Here is an 18,904-nt window from a genome sequence, read left to right as displayed (position 1 = left end):
AATTAACCAACTTGAATATGTGTCCGCCAAAATATTGTGTGAACTTTGATGTTCGTTGGAAGCCAAAATAAAATAATATAATACTGTGTAAACGAAATTAGGATAAAAAAAGGTCAATGGTTCGCTTGAGGAAAACCGCGTTGGTGATTGGAGTGAGCTTACATCTAATTGCCACGCGGTGTCAATGAAATTGCGAAGCATTATTTGATTTTATTTTGGAAGTTTTGAAGAAACAATAGTGGGAAAATGAAGTGAAAGAAAATGTTAGAAAAATCGGATGAACGTTTGAGTTTAGCTAGGGAAGGTCGTGAATTGTTATTGTAGTTGTCAAATTATACAAATATAATATTTGAGATCAAATTAATAAAAAAAATATAATAAAATATTTGGCTATTTTGAAATATATATATATATATATATACACACACACTATTATCTATATTATTATTATTATATAAAATTATTATATAAAAGATAGTCTACCTTGAGGACACCAAAATTATTTATTCCATCATACCCTTTTCTATCAACTACCCACTAAAAACCTTCCACTCACTTCATGTTTTGCTTTAAAAAAATAAATATAAAAAAACTTATATTTTATACACGCCTTGCGTGTGCATTTTTTCGTAGTATATATAAGAAATGTAATATATCTAATAGGTCACTTTTTTATTTGAGATAGATGAATAAATTGTTACAATCAGATCTCGAACGGATGCATTATACCAAATTTGAGTCTTTGTGTAAGATAAGAGATCAGCCATTCAATTTATCCCATTTGTGTGCATGACAAGGTAGTTTTATTCAAGTCAACTGTCAAAGTAATGCATGTATGTATGTACATGAAAGTGGACAAGTATTCTAAATATTTTGAATTGGTCACATGCTTTAGGCCCCATTTTGCAAGTCAAACTTCAAATCCACACATTTGTAATTTCTTCGATTTAAAGGAACAACTAAACTAAGTTAAACTCCTCAGTCGTCAGTTTGCAAGTGACAAAGACATCAAAGATTTTTTTTATATAAAAAAAAAAAAAAAAGAAAAGAGAGAGAAGAAGAACAAGAAACCAAATGGCAATTCAAGAAATCACAACACTCCCCACTCCCGAAAGAACAATGGCGAGTCTCTTACTCTTTTCCAAAACCAACAATGCAAATCAGCCTTCTCCATCAGCACCAGCTCCTCCAACGTTCTCCGAGTCGTTGATGCGAGAAAACATCGAGAACTCGGAGTCCATGATCCGAAAATGGGATCCTTCCAACCCTTCGATGGAGAGGTTCGTCGCGCTCTTCCAAGAAAACAGGAAAGAGGCCAAGGAATTCGTCAGATGTGTGAAGGACCTTCGCAGGGCAATGCATTACTTGATCTCGGAACACGCGAGTTCCGATCAGTTGGTCCTAGCTAACAAGTTGATGAAGATCTCCATGAAGAGGCTGGAGAAGGAGTTCTTTCAAATCCTATCAGCAAACAGGGAGTACTTGAATCCCGAATCCGTGTCCAGCGGATCCTCGCGACTGTCTCGCTCCTTGTCGTTTGGAAACTCCGAAGACGACGAGGAGTACAAACACCTATCCAACGACGATGATGCTCCCATGTCCAAGGTGGAAAGAGCTACGTCGGACCTAAAACTGATTGCTGAAACCATGATCAGCTCAGGTTACGGCAAAGAGTGCCTCAAAATATACAAAATCACCCGAAAATCGATCTTGGACGAAGAACTCTACCGTCTCGGCGTCAAGTCTCATTCGTCTATCAACGTGATGAACCGGCTGGGTTCCGAGACTCTCGAGTATCAAGTCGAAAAATGGATGGTTGCTGCGAAGATCGCCGTCAGATCCCTCTTCCGCGGCGAAAGATCTCTTTGTGATCATGTTTTCTCTGCCTCAGAGACCATCAAACAAGCCTGTATCTCTTATGTAACAGTTGAAGGTGCTATCAAATTGTTTAAATTCCCAGAAATGGTAGCTAAGAGCAAGCGATCACCAGAGAAGATATTCCCACTGATGAACATGCATGAGACCATCTCCGATCTCTGGACTGATATCGACTCCATCTTCTCCTACGAATCGCTCTCCGACATCAGACTACAAGCTCTCTCATCTCTGCACAAGCTCAGGGACTCTGTACAAACAATTCTCTCCGAATACGCTACGTCGATCCAAAAGAACTCGTCGAAAACCACGATACCTGGTGGTGGGATTCATCCCATGACATGTTCTGTGATGGACTACGTCGCGTCACTTGCGGACAACAGCGGGGCACTCGCAGAAATCCTGGCAGAAGACCAAGAAACCATCGTCGCCAGGTCGCCATTTCCAGAGTCTTACTTCGACATCTCGGCTCCGAATTCCTCCGTAGCCAGCCGACTCGCCTGGATCATTCTGGTCCTCCTCTGCAAGCTAGACAGCAAAGCCGAGCTCTACAGCGACGTCGGGCTATCATATCTCTTCTTAGCAAACAACCTCGAATCTGTGATCGAGAAAGCAAGCACCACAGCCTTGAAACTAATCTTAGGGGAAGAATGGCTGTCCAAACTCCAAAACAAGATGAAACAATACGCAGCAAACTATGAATCAGTAGCTTGGAGCAAAGCGCTTTCATGTCTTCCAGCCGAGAACGCGGTGGCCGAAATGTCACCGGCTGCGATCAGCAAGTGTTTCAGGCAATTCAACTCCGCCTTCGAAGAGGAACATCGAAAGCAAAGCTTGTGGGTCGTCCCCGACTCGAAGCTCCGAGACGACATCAAAGTTTCCATAGCCAGGAAACTAGTGCCGGCTTACAGGGAATTCTACGACAGTTACATGACAGTTTTGAGCAAGGAGAGCAACGACTTCGAAGTGTTGGCGAGGTTTTCACCCGACAATCTGGGAAACTACTTGTCGGATTTGTTCCATAACACTGCTCTTTTCAGACATTCAACTTCTTCCAACCAATCCCGCATGTTGCGATGCCTTTGAATCCAACGAATAACAATTGTATTTTAAATAAGTACTGTTTTAAATGTATTTTTTGAAATAGCTTTTGTAGCTAAACAATTTTTTTTTTTAAAAAAAGTGTCTTTCCTCGACTGACTTCTCCAAACTTGCGATAATTATATTTTTCATTCCTATTGTCCGAGACCAAAACGATTTTGATCCCTCTTGTATTTTCACGCCATTTCTCATTACTTTGTTCACGTCGGAAAAAGGATCAAAATGGTTCTGACCCCAGAAGAAAAGGGACTAAAATTGCAATTATCGCATATAGTCATCATATATATCACGAGTATGTGAAATTTAACAGCAGAGGAGAGATCTCCGATAGTAATGAATGTAGTATAATACCCGGATGTAGTAAATTTACATGGTCTAAGAAACCAATCAAACAACATCCCTACGGAGCATATGTTGAGCAAAATATGAGGGGGATAGATCAAGTGAACAGTAACAAAAACAACCAAGTTTCACAGCAAGATATCACCAATTTACATCATTTCCTGTGAACGTCTTACGCAACGACCGACTTTCTTCTTGAATTCATCCCTTTGTTCTCTCCATTCTTTCTGCAGAGAAATTGGAATGGATAATTCATTTTGATGGACGGATGGATTACAAGTCAAGCATAGACAGTTAAACATAGAATGGAGTCGGAAAAAGTGACGACATCGAAACGAACATGAGAATTAAAGAATGCTTTGCTAAAGTTTAAGCAGAACATCTTATAAGTTCAGATAGGGGCTCCTTTTAGAGTTTATAAGATCTCCTACAGTCACACACACACATTTAAAAAAATGTCAGGTGTTGATATATTTAAAAGATAACTACAGAGGCTAAATATTTTGTAGTTTACATGCTAAGTTGAGTTCTAAAGTCAGAAGACAAAAGTGGGGTGTCACCACCTTATTTTCTTTTTTGAACCGAAGAAATTTCTTTAAAGACACAATTTTATGCTTTCAGCTTGCGAATAAAAATTCATAATCATCGAGGGGTTAAGAAAGAAGTATATACAAGTTAATAATATCTTGTTCAAATGCCAGAAAGAGCATAAAGGACACTAATAAATTACCTTGAGCTTTCTTATAATTTGCTATATCGAGTTTCGTATCAGTAAAACACCCTCCCAAACATAGGATCTAATCAAATAGTTAGAAAATCATAACAATCTAATGTATTCGAACTTACAGCAGCTTCGACATTGGCAGGAGACTCGTCGTTTGGACTGGAAAGCATCGATATGATGCTCAGAACTATACTCTCCACCTGCAAACAACAAAATCATTTGTATAATTCCTTTCTCACAGAATTATCATGGGCAGAATAACTGATGCTGTATGACATTTATCATAGAATAAAACGCTGTTGCTGGTACAGAAGGCAAAAAAATGAGAAAATCCAAGTTTACATATGCTCAGTAAGGTTGCGTTTGGATTGCTGGATTTCAAATCCATGGATTTAGGTCATATGTTCATTGTAAATCAAATCCTAAATCGAATTCATCCTCATTAAATTCGAAATAGAGTGTAAACATGCAAGGGGGTGAATTTGAAGTTTATAGTGTTCTGTTCTAAACAACAAAAATAAATTTGAAATTTGTCGATCCAAACGCCACCTAAAAGAATTCACACAACAAAAAAAGTAAAAAATTTCCTTTAGCTCTAGATTTTAAGAATATATAATATATAAATAAAAAAATATAAGACAGAAACCAACAAATATTCACAAACAAGACGCTACTTGCAAAAGTGCATCCCAGGCAAGCTGGATTTTCTGACCGAACATGCTGGAATAGGTTCTCCAACAAACTGAAAAAGGAAAAGGTTCACCACTGACTCATTGCTACCCTCTACTTAGTCTGAAAGATAAACCCAAAAAGTAATAATAATAATCAACCAAGGCACAAAACGAACTTCACCATTGTTGGATAAAAACTAACTATTGAACTTCAATTTGATGCCAAGTTCCACCTTAATTTAAATAGTTCCCTAAACCATCCCTCCATGAAACTGGCACACTCAATCAGTGGAACTTCTCCTATTACAGTCGCTTATTCTTGTTATTTCAAACGATAGAGACAGATGAAATAGAGTTGCGCATGTGAAAAATATAATATTGCAAAGACCATTCAACTCTCCCTAAAAATAATATGTTATCTTGATTATAGGACGGAATTTAACACTAACTTTGGCACTGGACAAAAGAACCCTCATTTAGAACCAAATGAATGGGTAAACATTCTCATACCCATGGAAAAAACGACAAAAAAGAGAAGCTGCGCGTTCTTAAATATTGTAGAATATTTCAACAGGAAAATAATTCAACAGATTCATTTCAAATAGTTCAAATATGATAATATAGTAGGAATTTCACTAAGCACGGTATTTTATAACTTGCATAAGTATTGTAGTTATAACTATAATTTTTTTTACAAATTAGCATGCCGTGTTTTGTACATGATTTTACAGGAAAATTCAACTACACTGGACGACAATCATTCCCACCGAAGAATGTATCACAAAATATGATATAATGAAATTGGTTCATGATTATACCGTGTGTACAGGAGACCAGCGTTCACTAGCAAGTTCATAGCCATTTGGATCATCACCAGGGGGGTGAAGAATTGAAATGCAAACCTTCCCATCAGGATAAACTGCATTTTATGACTTCTCAAATCAAAACCCCACGAACCACTAATTTAAAATTTTAAAAAGAGAATGACTACAAACCATTAGGGTGCCAAATTTCAGAGGTAAATTTAACCGTTGGAGGACTGTTCGGATAATTCGCGGGGAAGCTCATGGTGGCATTGAAGAAACCACTTTCACTGCATCCAAATTAAACACGATAATTAGAAGGAAGCACACAATAAATTCTACTGTTGATAACATCCAAATCAACACAAAGACCAATCAGGTTCTTAAAGGCATAACCAGACGCCATGAACATTCAAGCTTCACCAAGTAAGCACAACTGTCCTTCCATTTCATTATGATTTTATTCTCAATCGCAGAGATTCACACGCAAATCACTGTTCCAAAGTTAAATTGGCTCATAATTTTCCACTGAACCAACACAAAAAACAAAAACAAAAACAAAACAAAACAAAAACAAAAAAAAAGCATCATGTCTGTGGTTCAGCACCACGTTTCTAATCCTTCCCAATTGCTTAGTTCAAAACTTTCTGCATGTGCTGCCAACATAAACACGTCAAGGGTAACAGCTTAAATACAGATATTACAAGTCTTTCATTTAAACGAAACCACCAAACTCTTGATAATATTTTATGATCACCACAGGTCCCTAACTGTAGTTTTTGTTCTAAGCTGAGTCACAATTCAAATTTCACTGAAATAGGTAACCTGTTATACTCCAAATTCGGTCATTTCACATATAGTTATCTATTTGCACACAATTCAGAATACTTTTGCATGTTGCAGTGGACACCTCAAGTCCTCAATCAGTTCAGGCAGAAAAGCATCCATAGGAAAAATTGCCATAACTGAACCAAACAAGATAACCAACTAAGATCACCACAGAAACCATCCATCAAAAGCACCTCACAACTTGCTCCTACTCCTTGACTCTCAGATGGATAGCAGCAGCCAACAGCATGGGGAAGGGAAGGGAAGGGAAGGGAGGGGAAGGGAAGTGAATGTAGCTAGACCATCGACTAGTTTAAGCACAGAAAAATGGTCACAGATTGCAGAGACAGGCATTATGTTGGAAGCAGGTGGTGCGTGCAAAATGATGATATTGAATTAGAACTTTATCAAAGTTGATAGATCTGGCTAGTAGTGGTTGGAAAACGCTGGTTTTGGAGACTGGAAGCACATAATAGATATCAAAAAGCGGAGCACACAAAGGCAGATTTTGTGGTGAATAACATTTGGATATTGGATATTACACAAAAGCAATCATGAAGAAATAGGATTGTTGATTCATAATAATTAAAAAAAAAGGACTGTAAAACAGCTCAGGGTTCTTGATTATAGGTGGGAGAATGATTTGATGCTTTAAAAAAATAAAAAATTTCAAAGTGCATTGAATGTGATTCAATCTCCTTTTTTAACTAGTAAGTTTCAAATCAAAAGTTAAATTCAGCAAACAAAGGAAAGTGAAGTGTGCATGTATAACGGGTCTGTGGAACTTCACTTAAGTTAAATGGATTAGTTTTGAAACTCTAAAATCCAATTTGTGGATGGCATCAGATAGTTACAACTTACAAACACACCTTGGAGATTCCGGATTACAACATAAGGATTCGGAAATATAATCAGACAATTCACATCATTACATATGTATATATGTACAAATGATAAGATAAACCAAAACCCAAATAAATCAATTTATAATTATAAATACCTTCCATACTAAAACACAAATTGTCATTCAAAACACATTATAAATTATAGAATGAGGTTACTATTTATTTATTCAAATACTTGACTTACTAAATTGGATGTGATTGCTTGAATATGAAAAAATAAGATCTTTTTGTTTTTTTAAACCTTGAGAATTAGTAAAAAACTTCAGTGGTCAAAATAAATTCAGCATGCCCATCTATGTGCCCTATATGTGTGCACATTCTTATATTTATGCATACTTTCCTAGATATGCCACATTGGATCTTCAACATGATGATCCAAGAAATACAGCATGTTTGAAAAAGAGTAAAAGACACAGGCCTCAATACACCCAAAATCAACCGCGACACAAGCACAGGACATCCACGTACATTGAAGGACTTAGCTATTTCCACTGCTTACAATCCCGGGCCAAGAAGCCAACGTTCATTCGTCAACATAATAACCAGAAAGAGCAATGTTATAAAAACGTGAAGCTACGTAATACATCGAGGTTAAGTATCACAGCATACATTTGCTTAATTGAAGCTTGACCGTGAAAATGTGTATTTTATAGAATTTTAACTATCTCAAGCCAAATAAATAATGTATAAACATAATTAAGACTAAATGCACACATTTTTATATTGGGGGAGATGATTTGTCTCTTTTTTTGAGCAGGGGATGCGATCTTTTACACTTGGATTCCGAACATGAGACCTCGCTTTAAACTTGAGATTTTGTTGTCACATGAGCTATATGTTATCGGCCAAAAGATGAATTTTAGATTGCTCAAAAAACAATCCATAAGCTTTAATATCTTATTTTATCAAAAAATTTAAATTCCTGTTAATATTAATACCGAAACTTTTTTAAAAATTGCTTATTTTACGCATTAAACCGCTTAATAACGAACCATGTTCCAGCCGTTTTTCCGCTTTTGATCAAATCGTCGTGTTTTACACGTGCTACATGCTTAATCTTCCATAATCGCCGCATAAAAACACCATTTAGATCATGGAAAAGAGTATCTCAGGTGCTGTAAGAACAAAATCCAATAACACCAGCACAACTAAAACCCTTACGAAATAAGATTTATCAAAACCAAGAAAGAAAAAACCATAAAGCAAGACAATTGAATAACAAGCCATACAAGCAATCGAATTCTCACATCAACAGGAGGATAAAGATTCACGAATGTAACACAAAAAGAACAAGACATTTACTCACTAGAGTGTGTCAGGGGGGCCAATTATCGTAACACTCCATTCGAACAGATTGTTTTCGTCCAACAAACCAGCCGAAAATCCGTCCACGGGGTGTTTGCACAGATCTGAAAATCGAATGCCCAGATCATTAAACCCCACAAGATTTATCAAAGATTCGATAAAAGACAAGTCCATTTGAAAGAAACCCATAAAGAAAAACTGAAAGTTCTCGGCGTATACTTACCTTTAAGCTGCTTCTGCAGAAGGAGGGTACCTTGAGAGGATGAAGCCATCGATTTCCTTCTTTTAATTGGGAATTTGGAGAAAATTTCAGGGGTACGAAAGAGGCGGAGGGGGTGGCAAGAATTACGGCCGTGAGTCTGACACAATGTCTTTTTTATAATACGAAACACAAGATTTGCGGGCCACCTTTGGGCTCAAACCACTTCACTGCGAGTGATAAAAGTGTACAATCGTAAGGAAGCATGGGCCAAGCGTTGCTTATGGTCGTATTTGTTGGCGTCCAACTTGTTTTTGTTCTTGTTTTTTAAGATTTTTTTTTAAAATGTTCGCAAAACGTCTTAAAAATATTTAATATTGATATGATATTTCATAAGATGTTCATGTAGATATTTTAAAATATTTGATAGCGACGTAACATTTCACAAGATGATCGAGTTAACTTCTAAAAAGAACTTTAAAATAAAAATGAGCTAACGCAGAAGAGTAACAAGTGTTTATGTATATGTGTGTATTTATAAGGTTGTTCTTTGTGCTTTTTTTAGATTAATGATTTTTTTCATTGGCATTAACGACGTGTTTAAACTATCCGAATCGAATCAAATATCAAAGAAATTTAAGGGTTCGATGTTCAGTTCAAATTTGATTTGGGTTTGGCTTAAAATATTCTATGATGTTTACGAACCTTTTGAACTATTGTTTAAAAATGAAAAGCTCGAAATATATCTGTTTAATATATTCAATGATGTTTACAAACTATTTTGGCTTCTATATGTGTTACATCAAGAGAAGATTTCTCGGTTTTAAGGGTTCGATGTTCAGGTCAAACTAGTGTTCAATGAAGTGTTTTGCTATGATCGTCCAATGGTTCATCCCACTATGATTGCAGTCGGTTTATTGAAGCTAACGAGTACGGGTGATCAAACTTGATGAAAAATCATTTAAACTGACCGAATCGAACCGTACCACACCACATCGTCATGTGCAATTTTTTTTTGACTAAAATCACGATTGAAAAACAAACAATCAAACCGCACATCATATAATAGTGTAGTGACAATTTGAATGAAAAACTACGTCAACCGCACCGCATAGTGTTATATTATTTATGATTGAATTGTATATTATTTATTCTATACTTAACATTAAACAAGTAAATAAAATCCAATTTTATTAGATTTATAAATATTTTTAGTCCTAATTTGGCACAATGTTCAAAATGATAATAATTAATTCATGATGCTACAAAATAAAAACTTAAATATAGTAAACGACACACCAAAAATATCTTTCAGTTTTACCTTTTTAATCCACATTTTTCTTCACTTTTTCTCTTCTACCTTTTTGAATATATTATCTTCCCAATAACTAATTTTCAACTACTAAATAATATATTATTTCATAAATAAAAAATAAAAAAAGATAATATATTATATCACACGCAACTGCATGTGCTTTAATAGCTAGTTTCAATTAATTTTGTTACCCTCTCATTCATGACTCATGCACATTTAAGGAAAAATTTGGAGATTGAAAAAATAAATCTTTTTAAAATTCTTTTACAAATCCAAAATAAGTATATGAGCAAAATTAACTATTGAATAAAACTAATTTCATCTCACTACTCATCGGTGGTAAAAAAATAATTAGTCAACCTTAAGCATCTCTTCTCTTGGAAAATTTGTTGAAAACTTCAAATCTTTTATAAAATAAAGAATATCAATTAGTTATTTGCTAAAACATTTATTTCATTCATTGTGATTGATATTGCTTTGAACTATAAGATTGCATGGTTCAAATATTATTTTATCTAATATTTATTTTTATATAATTTAGACTATGTTTTCATTTGAAAGACATTCTAACTTCATTTAATATTTTACGTACAATCAACTTAATTTTTGCTTATATTTTATTGTTAATTTATCTTTTATTTAAAAGTTGTTGATCACTCACACTTTATAAAAAAAACCGTATTACCGTCCGAAACCGCACATATACTTTTACATAAAAAACCGCAATTAAAAAATATTTTTCAGATCGAACCGTATTTCACAATTCGGTTTAAATTTAGTGATAAAACCGCTCAAACCGCACAACTGGGTACTTTGGCTTTCACTTTTAATTTTTGTCCTAAATAATCTGTAGCAATATATGGCCTTGTCGCCTTGAGCACTTATTTTAGTGCCAACACCACATTTGACATTCAGTATTCATTAATTTTTAATTTTTAATTTTTGTCCTAAACTATTTGCGGAGTATGTTGTATTGGAATTTGGATGATCTTCACTCGATATAGGTGCGCGTACCAAAAAAAAAAAAAGGGACCGGATACCCTACTGTGGGGGATCCATAGTAGGGGATGTTGTGCCCATAATTATGTCAAGTATTCAATTGGAAGATTAAGGCTTTTGTTTTCCTTTTATCAATTGATACGTAAAATTTTTAGAGTCTTTATTAATATGAATTTTTTAAATCTAGTAAAACATTTTTTTGGTTTAAATTTGTTTCCTCTTCCTCTTCTTGTTTTTTTTTTTTTTTTTTTTGTAACAACTCGTCCTTTTTCTTCTTCTTTTTCCATCCAATTTTTTAATTTTTTTAACAGAGAAGACTGAAATATTCAAGGTTCTATTTTCTTGATCTTTTACATGTTCATTGTTTTTTTAATTGTTTGATTGCTGAAATTTTTATTTTGTTTTATTTGTTTGTTCTTTTCATTGTGTTATTGAGACATGCTTATGAATTGTGCGTTTTTTTTTTTGTGGTTAAAGATATTGCCTTTAATTAGTATCTTAATTGAAGGATATTTGAGTGTGAATTATATATATATATATATATATATATATATATATATATATATATGTATATGTATATATATATGTATATGTATATATATATGTATAGCTATGTAGGACTAGGTTTTACCTTGTGATTTTTGTTTTTTTGAGAGAGATTTAGCTTGTGATATTTAATAATTATTGGTAGGGATGAAGAATTTTTCTTGGCTTCTTTGCTTGTACTTTTGTTTTAAAATATTTTTTAAGTTATTTAAAAGACAACATGATTCAATATATTAAATTAGTAGATTATATATATTTTATCGTGGGTTTATTAATCAATAATAAGTAATTATATAAAATCATGAATAATGTATCGTGTTTTTTAAATTATAAATCTCCTTTAATTTTTGCATATTAATTAAAAAAATTCCGTGAATTTTTTTTAATAATATTTAGTAAAATATTATAAACAAAAATTACTATTATATATAATCTATTCTAAGATTAAAACTTTTTCATTACAAATCTTATATTTATCACTAGGTTATCATTTGCAATACAGTACTCTCTTTTGATTGATGTTGGTTGCAATTGATGTACTTGACTGTTGAGCTTTGACTTATTGTTTTTGGATATTACTTATATTTTTATTTTTATTAATTTGTTGCATTTGATATGTAAAAGAAATTTATTGCATTTTTTTTGTTAATGTCTTTGAAATGGAGACTGCAACAAGCCAAAAATTTCATTGATACGTCGAGATTCTTGATGGATTCTAGTTCAAATGAATTCAAGCCTAAGATTGGTATGTTATTTAATAGCCTAGACGAGGCTTGAAAGTTTTGGGTTGAATATGGTGGGAAAATTGGATTTGGAGTTAGGAAGCATTATTTTAATAAGAACAAGAACACCAGAGTTATAACTTCATTTAAATATGTTTGTTGTAAAGAGAGTGTTCGTAAGAAAGACAAAAGAGATTCTTCGACACTCAATCCTCGGCTTGAGACTCGAACGAATTGTAAAGCAAGATTGGGAGTCACACTTGTGGACAATAAATATAAAGTTAATGAGTTTACCGAAGTGCATAATCACCCGCTCCATATTCAAGAAACAGTTCATATGTTGTCTTCCCAACGTAAAGTTACAGAAGTTCAGTCATATGAGATTGATTTGGCAGAAGATGTTGGGCTTAAACAGAAATCGACTTTTCAGTTGATGAGTAGACATGCATGGGAAATAGATGGTCTTGGTTATACCATGTTGGATGCAAAAAACTATATTCGTTCCAAAAGACAAAAGAGTATGGTATATGGGGAAGTTGGTTGTCTCATGCGATATTTTCAACAACAGTTATCTAAAAATCCATCATTTTATCATGCCAATCAGATGGATGTGGAAGAACAGGTAACTAATGTTTTCTGGGCCGATGCAAGAATGCTAATCGACTATGAGTATTTTGGTGATGTTGTGTCACTGGATACCACGTATTGTATGAACCGTGCACATCGACCACTGGCTATCTTCTCAGGTTTCAATCATCATAGAGGAGCGGTGATTTTTGGTGCAGCACTTTTGTATGATGAGACGTCATCATCCTTTGAATGGTTATTCGAAACTTTTTTAGAGGTACACAAGCAAAAAAAACCTCTCACTATCTTCACCGACCAAGATCAAGCTATGGCAAAAGCCTTACACGAGGTGATACCTGAGATATTTCATGGATTGTGTATATGACATTTAATGCAAAATGACATCAAACACTTGGGAAACTTTATGAAAGATGGTTCTCATTTCTTGACTTATTTTAAGTGTTGCATGTATGGCATTGATAATGAGATTAAATTTGAGGAGGCATGGAGTGTTTTACTATCACAGTATAATGTTCATGAAAACACATGGTTGCAATCCACTTACAATATAAAAGAGAAATGGGCAGCTTGTTACATGAAGAAGGCTTTCACCCTTGGTATGAGGAGCACACAACTCATTGAAAGCGTCAATTCTGATATTAAGAGTTGTATGAAACCCGACTTAGATATAATATAATTTTTTAAGCACTTCGAATGGGTCTTGGAGGAAAAGCGTTACAATGAGTTAAGGTGTGAATTTGAGAAACGCCAAAAATTACCGAGATTAAAGCTAGAGAGTTCTCCTATGTTGCGTCAACTTTCTGAGATTTATACACCTACTATATTTAATATATTTCAAATGAAGTTTTTTTTGTTTGCAGCTGCTTACATAAAATATAAAAATGAAACTCAACCATTATTTGAATATGTTGTTGGGCTAATCGATAAGGAAGGAGAATGGAGGGTGACACTTAATCCTAGCACCAAGATGATTTCATGTAGTTGCCGAAAATTTGAGATAACTGGATTATTGTGTTGTCATGCCGTGAAAGTATATGACGTACTGGACGTAAAAAAAATTTCAGAGGATTATATCTTGAATAGGTGGACGAGAAAAACTAGGAGTGAAGTGGTACATGATTATATGGGGAATGAAGTCGAAGAAGATCCTAAACGACAGAGTACAGAACGGTATAGAAAACTGTGTATGATGCTCGTAAGACTGGCAACCGAAGCATCCGCCCACCCATCAACTTTCTCTTTGGTGCATAATTCTGTATGTGATCTAACCAAGCAGGTCATGGAGATGCGTCTAACTGGAGTGAGCCAAGACAATAATGATGGTGTCAGGACATCAAGGACGGGACCTTCCATAATACAAGCAAAAGGATTCAAGAAAAGAATTGGTGTGAAAAAGTCAGGAAGGTTGAGTAGAACTTCAAACAAAACGAAGAAAAACAAATTCAAGAGTCGCGGTAAAAATATTTATACTATTGATACTTTTTTGGAAACAAAAATTATCTATTTGCTTACTTTTTATACAATTATTGTAGGACACTGGAACACACGATGAATTATCTGCATCTTGCTCAACACCTCCGGTACCTCAGGCATGTCTTCAAACAACTGGAAGTCAATTCAATTTCACCGAATTATTGATGGTATGAACTTTAGTGATATCTAAAATTTTTTGGTGTGTAAAAATCTTAAGCCAAAAAAATAAATAAATTATGAGTTGAAAATGTTTGTATAATTTGTATTCTTGTTTAATGCAGACACAATTTAATCATCCCCAACATTCTCTTGAAGCCATGGATTACAATGGAGATATATTCAATACACATCCTTGAGTATCTATGTTTTTTTTTTTTCTGAAAAATAACACATTAACAGTGTTAATTGACATAAAGACTCAAAATATATGAATTATTTATTTTTGATGGAAGTATAGTGATTACTTTTAGTTTTATCCGATACTGCATGATGAAAATGTTCTAAATTTTAATTTAAACATTAGCATGTTACTAGTCTTATATTGTTAGAAATTTTATTCGAGAAAATATTTTTTGACAAAACTCATAAAATTCGAAAAAATTATACGGATACATTATTAAATTATGAAAAGTATTATTATCAATATAATAATATTTAATGTTAAAATCATTAATTTAACTTATATGAATTAAACTATATATTATTTTATATAAAATAAATTTAACAAAAAATTAATATGTTGGATGGAAAGAAAAGAAGAATAATGACAAATTGTAAAAAGAAAACAAAAGAAAAAGAAACAAATTTAAAACTACGTTTTAATAAATTTAAAAAATTTATATTAATAAAGACCCTAAAAACCTTATGTATCAATTACTAGATGAAAAACAAAAGCCTTACGTTCCAATTGAATACTTGCCATAATTATGGACACAACATCCCCTACTGTGGATCCCCCACAGTAGGGGATCCGGTCCCAAAAAAAAGGGGCTAAACTTTACTTCAGTCCGGTCCATCTTACACGTTAATATCTCTAGATTTAAATAAAATACATTATATTATATTTAACTAGCTAAAATTTATTTTGAAAACAAATGGTGGAAAGTTTTTGGGTGAATGAACTTAACTCAAAATGCTTGAATATTTAACTTATTCATAATATTTTCATAAAATAGAGTATATTTTTTAAAAACTTGGTTTATGTTAATATCAATCTTTCTATTGAAAAAACGAATTGGTCCACAATTCAAATCGTATATTCTGTTTGTCCATTTTATGGATTTTAAATTTTTAGATACCAATCAATTTATATCCAAAACACACAATTTTATTTTTGATATATAGGCCCAATTACCTGGGCCCTATATTGGATCCACCCCTAAGCTCACTAATGGTTTCATCTTCAAAATATGATCCAACCACCGAGCCTATTGACATTATTGTAAATTGTATGCTCTGGGTTTGACCATGTTGTTTCTTTTTTCAGGTTCCTGTCACTCGTGCACATCTCTCGATTTAATCTTCGCATGAGCGAATAAGCCTTTTACTCATGTGGGATGAGGTCCACTTTGGGGTCAACCATTTTTTATTATTGTAAATTGTAACTCATATTTTGAAATTTAATAATTTCATAGTTCTAAAACCACAAACCACACAATATGCATGAACTGAAAAGAAGTCTTGTTTTAGGCCTGAAGAACAATGACGCCATGGCTTGTTTTCACAGTATACAACATATTCGAAAATACACGTGCATGGTAAAGAATCTAACGCTACATACATGATACTGAAAAAATGCTCTCACATTACAAGAGGATTAAAATGATAACATTACAATTCTATCCTTGTACAAGTGTTAGCCTCTCTTTGGAAGAGACAAACAAGAAATGATAGATGACACCGCAGAAAAGATGAATCCGATGAAGAGAACGGCGGCGGACGCATTCGCCTTGTTCAAGAAATTATCAGTATCTGAGTCATTGCCTCCCTGGTCAGTGATGCGCTTCAAATCCACAGTGAGCCCAAAGCATGCGGCTGCACCAGTTGCCAATAGATAGGAAACTAGCTGCTCGAATAAATCATCAAAACAAACAAATAATCAATAGGGCATTATCACATATTCATATTGATACTTTTTGAGTCTACCTAGGCCGGATCACTGTTCCGGAACCGACGGTTCCAGTTCCAATGAAAGTTGAAATCGGAACCAAACCGTTTGGATATATACGGTTCCGGTTTTTTACGGTTCAAATTACGGTTTTAACCGGTTTGAACTAAAATATCCTTTTAATTCTAAAGGAAAAAAGAAAATTCACGATACAATATGTGGAGTACTTTTGAAACTAACTGTTCAATAATTTTACGATAAATTAATATTATTTTTTACGTTTTATTTTTTTAAAAAATACAAATAAGGAGTTAAAAACCGGAACCAAACCGTAAGTCCACAATTCCGGTTCCAATTTCGGGACAAAACCGAAAAAAATGCTTCTACTCCGCTTTTGTAGAGACGGTTCACGGTTTCTGGGATTGTGGTCAGGTCTACTCTATGCACCTGTTTTTTTATTTTAGACTAGCTACAAGATACACGCGTTGCGTGTAGAATCTAATATTTGAATATAATCAAGTGATATTTTATATAATCAATTAGTACGATATAAGATTTATTAGCATAAACTTACATAAATTCTTAGCTGGAAAAGAAAAAGAAAATTAAAATCGTGTGAAAGGATTAAAAATGGAGAATAAATAAACGTGGGTGGGAAATGGATAGTTGAGGAGGTTGGGTTTGATCCAATCTTTGTTTTGCCCAATTTTGTCCGTTCACATTTTTAACCAAATTCAGTTACAAAAATTCGAGATACTTCCTCTATATTTATGAGATAATATTTGATGAGAAAAATAGGTAACATTTTTAAATAAAATAATGGAAATATTATAAGAATATTATCCCAGAATAAAAATTAAAATAAATGGATCGGAGATAAATTTTGCATAATAAAAAGCAAAAATTGATATATATATATTTTATCCCAACCTTGTCACCGAAAAAGTCAACAATGGATAATCCATCACCCCCAATCTTGTTTCCTGTAGTCACATAAAGCACTGTGAGTGCAGCCTGTAGGAGTGTATAGGCCATTCCAATCACACCCGCAGCAAGCATGTAACTGCGCATATTTCAAAAAAACATATCAAATTAATTTTCAATAAGTTAATTAGCTCATGTTAATCAAATAATATTTCTATAAAAATAATTTTCGGTCAAAATATATATAATAATTTAATAACAAGATATGCACACACTACATAAATTAAAGCAAGCATCGATGCATCGATCCAATTAAGCGGATCGGAACACTCACCGATAAGCATAGAAGTCACTGAAATTGGCTGCACTGGTGATCTTGTTGGTGGCCATAACGATAACCGAAATGAGTACGAGAATGAAAGTGATGACCCGAACCGCGAGTGCCACGACTGGTGGGACGGCCGGCGTCGATGGTGGCGGTGCCATTTCTTCTCTCCAAGTGATATATGTAAGATGATATATATAATTAAGTATCTGTTTGTAGGTAGATACACATCCGGAGCTTTATGGCGCCTTTTATACAGACCTATATTTGCGTGTTATATATGTCAAAGTTGACATTGAAAGTTGAAACTTCCTACCAATCAACTAATCAAGAAATGAAGGAAAGTTTGCATTCATAGGTATGAGTTGACTTTGTTTTCTTTCATACTATTGTTTTTTTTTTTAGAATGTCTGCATATATACTAGCTATCAATATATGTATTTCCGCTTTCAAGGAGTATTTGAGTTGACGGAGTATGTAATATTCTCTTAACAAATGATCAGAGGTTCTATTTCCCGTGCGGTCGTTTCAATACTTTCTCAGACGAGCTTGTCACACATAGCTTATTCAGTGCGATTTATTTGACTACCGTAGTTTGATGAGTACTATTGTGTTTGTCCAAAGGTTTACCCAATGCGTGTCAAAAGGCAGTGGCTACGAAAAAAAAGGAAAAAGAGAGAGAGAGAGAGAGGATATATATGTATTTCCATGAAGATGTTATTTCAAAGAACTTAACTAAAAATTGGTTTCTATTTTGTCAATGTACTATATATATATATAATTGATTACAAAATAATATTAACAAGAGGAAATAAAATAATTAGTTAATTAATTAACGTTGTCTTAGTAATGGATTAATCCCATAGGTTTCGACGTTTCGTGAACGAATTCCATTTTCTTCCTATATTTTCCCAATAATTTTCAAATTGAAAAAAAAAATAAAAATTAATGGAATAAGAGAAGACTTTACGTGTTGAAAACGTATAAAAAGTTTTGGAATTTACGAAATTTCTTTCACAAAGTCATCGGTCGTCACTAGTTAGCTTAATGTCACTGATCGATGCCGAATTTCTTGATTATTATCAATTTTTTAAAAATGGATTTCATTTTTTGTGTTGTGGGAAGATACTATGCGAAGATGAGTAACGCTAT

At 33.7% G+C, this 18,904-nt stretch overlaps 4 protein-coding genes across 4 annotated transcripts; 2 read left to right on the top strand and 2 right to left on the bottom strand.

Moving 5' to 3' along the window:
- The first annotated feature begins 1,042 nt into the window (after nucleotides 1–1,042).
- LOC140870714 (exocyst complex component EXO70H1-like) lies at nucleotides 1,043–3,113 on the top strand. Its single transcript, XM_073273102.1, has one exon. It carries the CDS (start codon nucleotides 1,075–1,077, stop codon nucleotides 2,959–2,961), a length of 1,887 nt encoding a protein of 628 aa, XP_073129203.1. The 5' UTR covers nucleotides 1,043–1,074; the 3' UTR covers nucleotides 2,962–3,113.
- A 160-nt stretch (nucleotides 3,114–3,273) lies between these two features.
- LOC140870711 (ubiquitin-conjugating enzyme E2 13) lies at nucleotides 3,274–8,953 on the bottom strand. The gene is made up of 6 exons (XM_073273099.1): nucleotides 8,778–8,953; nucleotides 8,556–8,658; nucleotides 5,709–5,806; nucleotides 5,532–5,632; nucleotides 4,165–4,242; nucleotides 3,274–3,545 (listed from the first exon to the last, which is right to left on the bottom strand). Exons 1-6 carry the CDS (start codon nucleotides 8,824–8,826, stop codon nucleotides 3,468–3,470), a joined length of 507 nt encoding a protein of 168 aa, XP_073129200.1. The 5' UTR covers nucleotides 8,827–8,953; the 3' UTR covers nucleotides 3,274–3,467.
- Nucleotides 8,954–12,261: 3,308 nt separating this feature from the next.
- LOC140870710 (protein FAR1-RELATED SEQUENCE 5-like) lies at nucleotides 12,262–14,752 on the top strand. The gene is made up of 6 exons (XM_073273098.1): nucleotides 12,262–12,358; nucleotides 12,503–13,251; nucleotides 13,363–13,519; nucleotides 13,784–14,310; nucleotides 14,456–14,563; nucleotides 14,678–14,752. Exons 1-6 carry the CDS (start codon nucleotides 12,262–12,264, stop codon nucleotides 14,750–14,752), a joined length of 1,713 nt encoding a protein of 570 aa, XP_073129199.1.
- A 1,211-nt stretch (nucleotides 14,753–15,963) lies between these two features.
- On the bottom strand, nucleotides 15,964–18,020 carry LOC140870712 (CASP-like protein PIMP1). The gene is made up of 3 exons (XM_073273100.1): nucleotides 17,762–18,020; nucleotides 17,434–17,566; nucleotides 15,964–16,461 (listed from the first exon to the last, which is right to left on the bottom strand). Exons 1-3 carry the CDS (start codon nucleotides 17,911–17,913, stop codon nucleotides 16,252–16,254), a joined length of 495 nt encoding a protein of 164 aa, XP_073129201.1. The 5' UTR covers nucleotides 17,914–18,020; the 3' UTR covers nucleotides 15,964–16,251.
- Between the last annotated feature and the right edge of the window lie 884 nt (nucleotides 18,021–18,904).

This window comes from Henckelia pumila, unplaced genomic scaffold, assembly GCF_033568475.1.
Source record: "Henckelia pumila isolate YLH828 unplaced genomic scaffold, ASM3356847v2 CTG_19:::fragment_2:::debris, whole genome shotgun sequence".
Taxonomy (NCBI): domain Eukaryota; kingdom Viridiplantae; phylum Streptophyta; class Magnoliopsida; order Lamiales; family Gesneriaceae; genus Henckelia; species Henckelia pumila.
The sequence above is the reverse complement of the archived record's forward strand: the minus strand, read 5'-3'. Positions and strand labels throughout refer to the sequence as shown.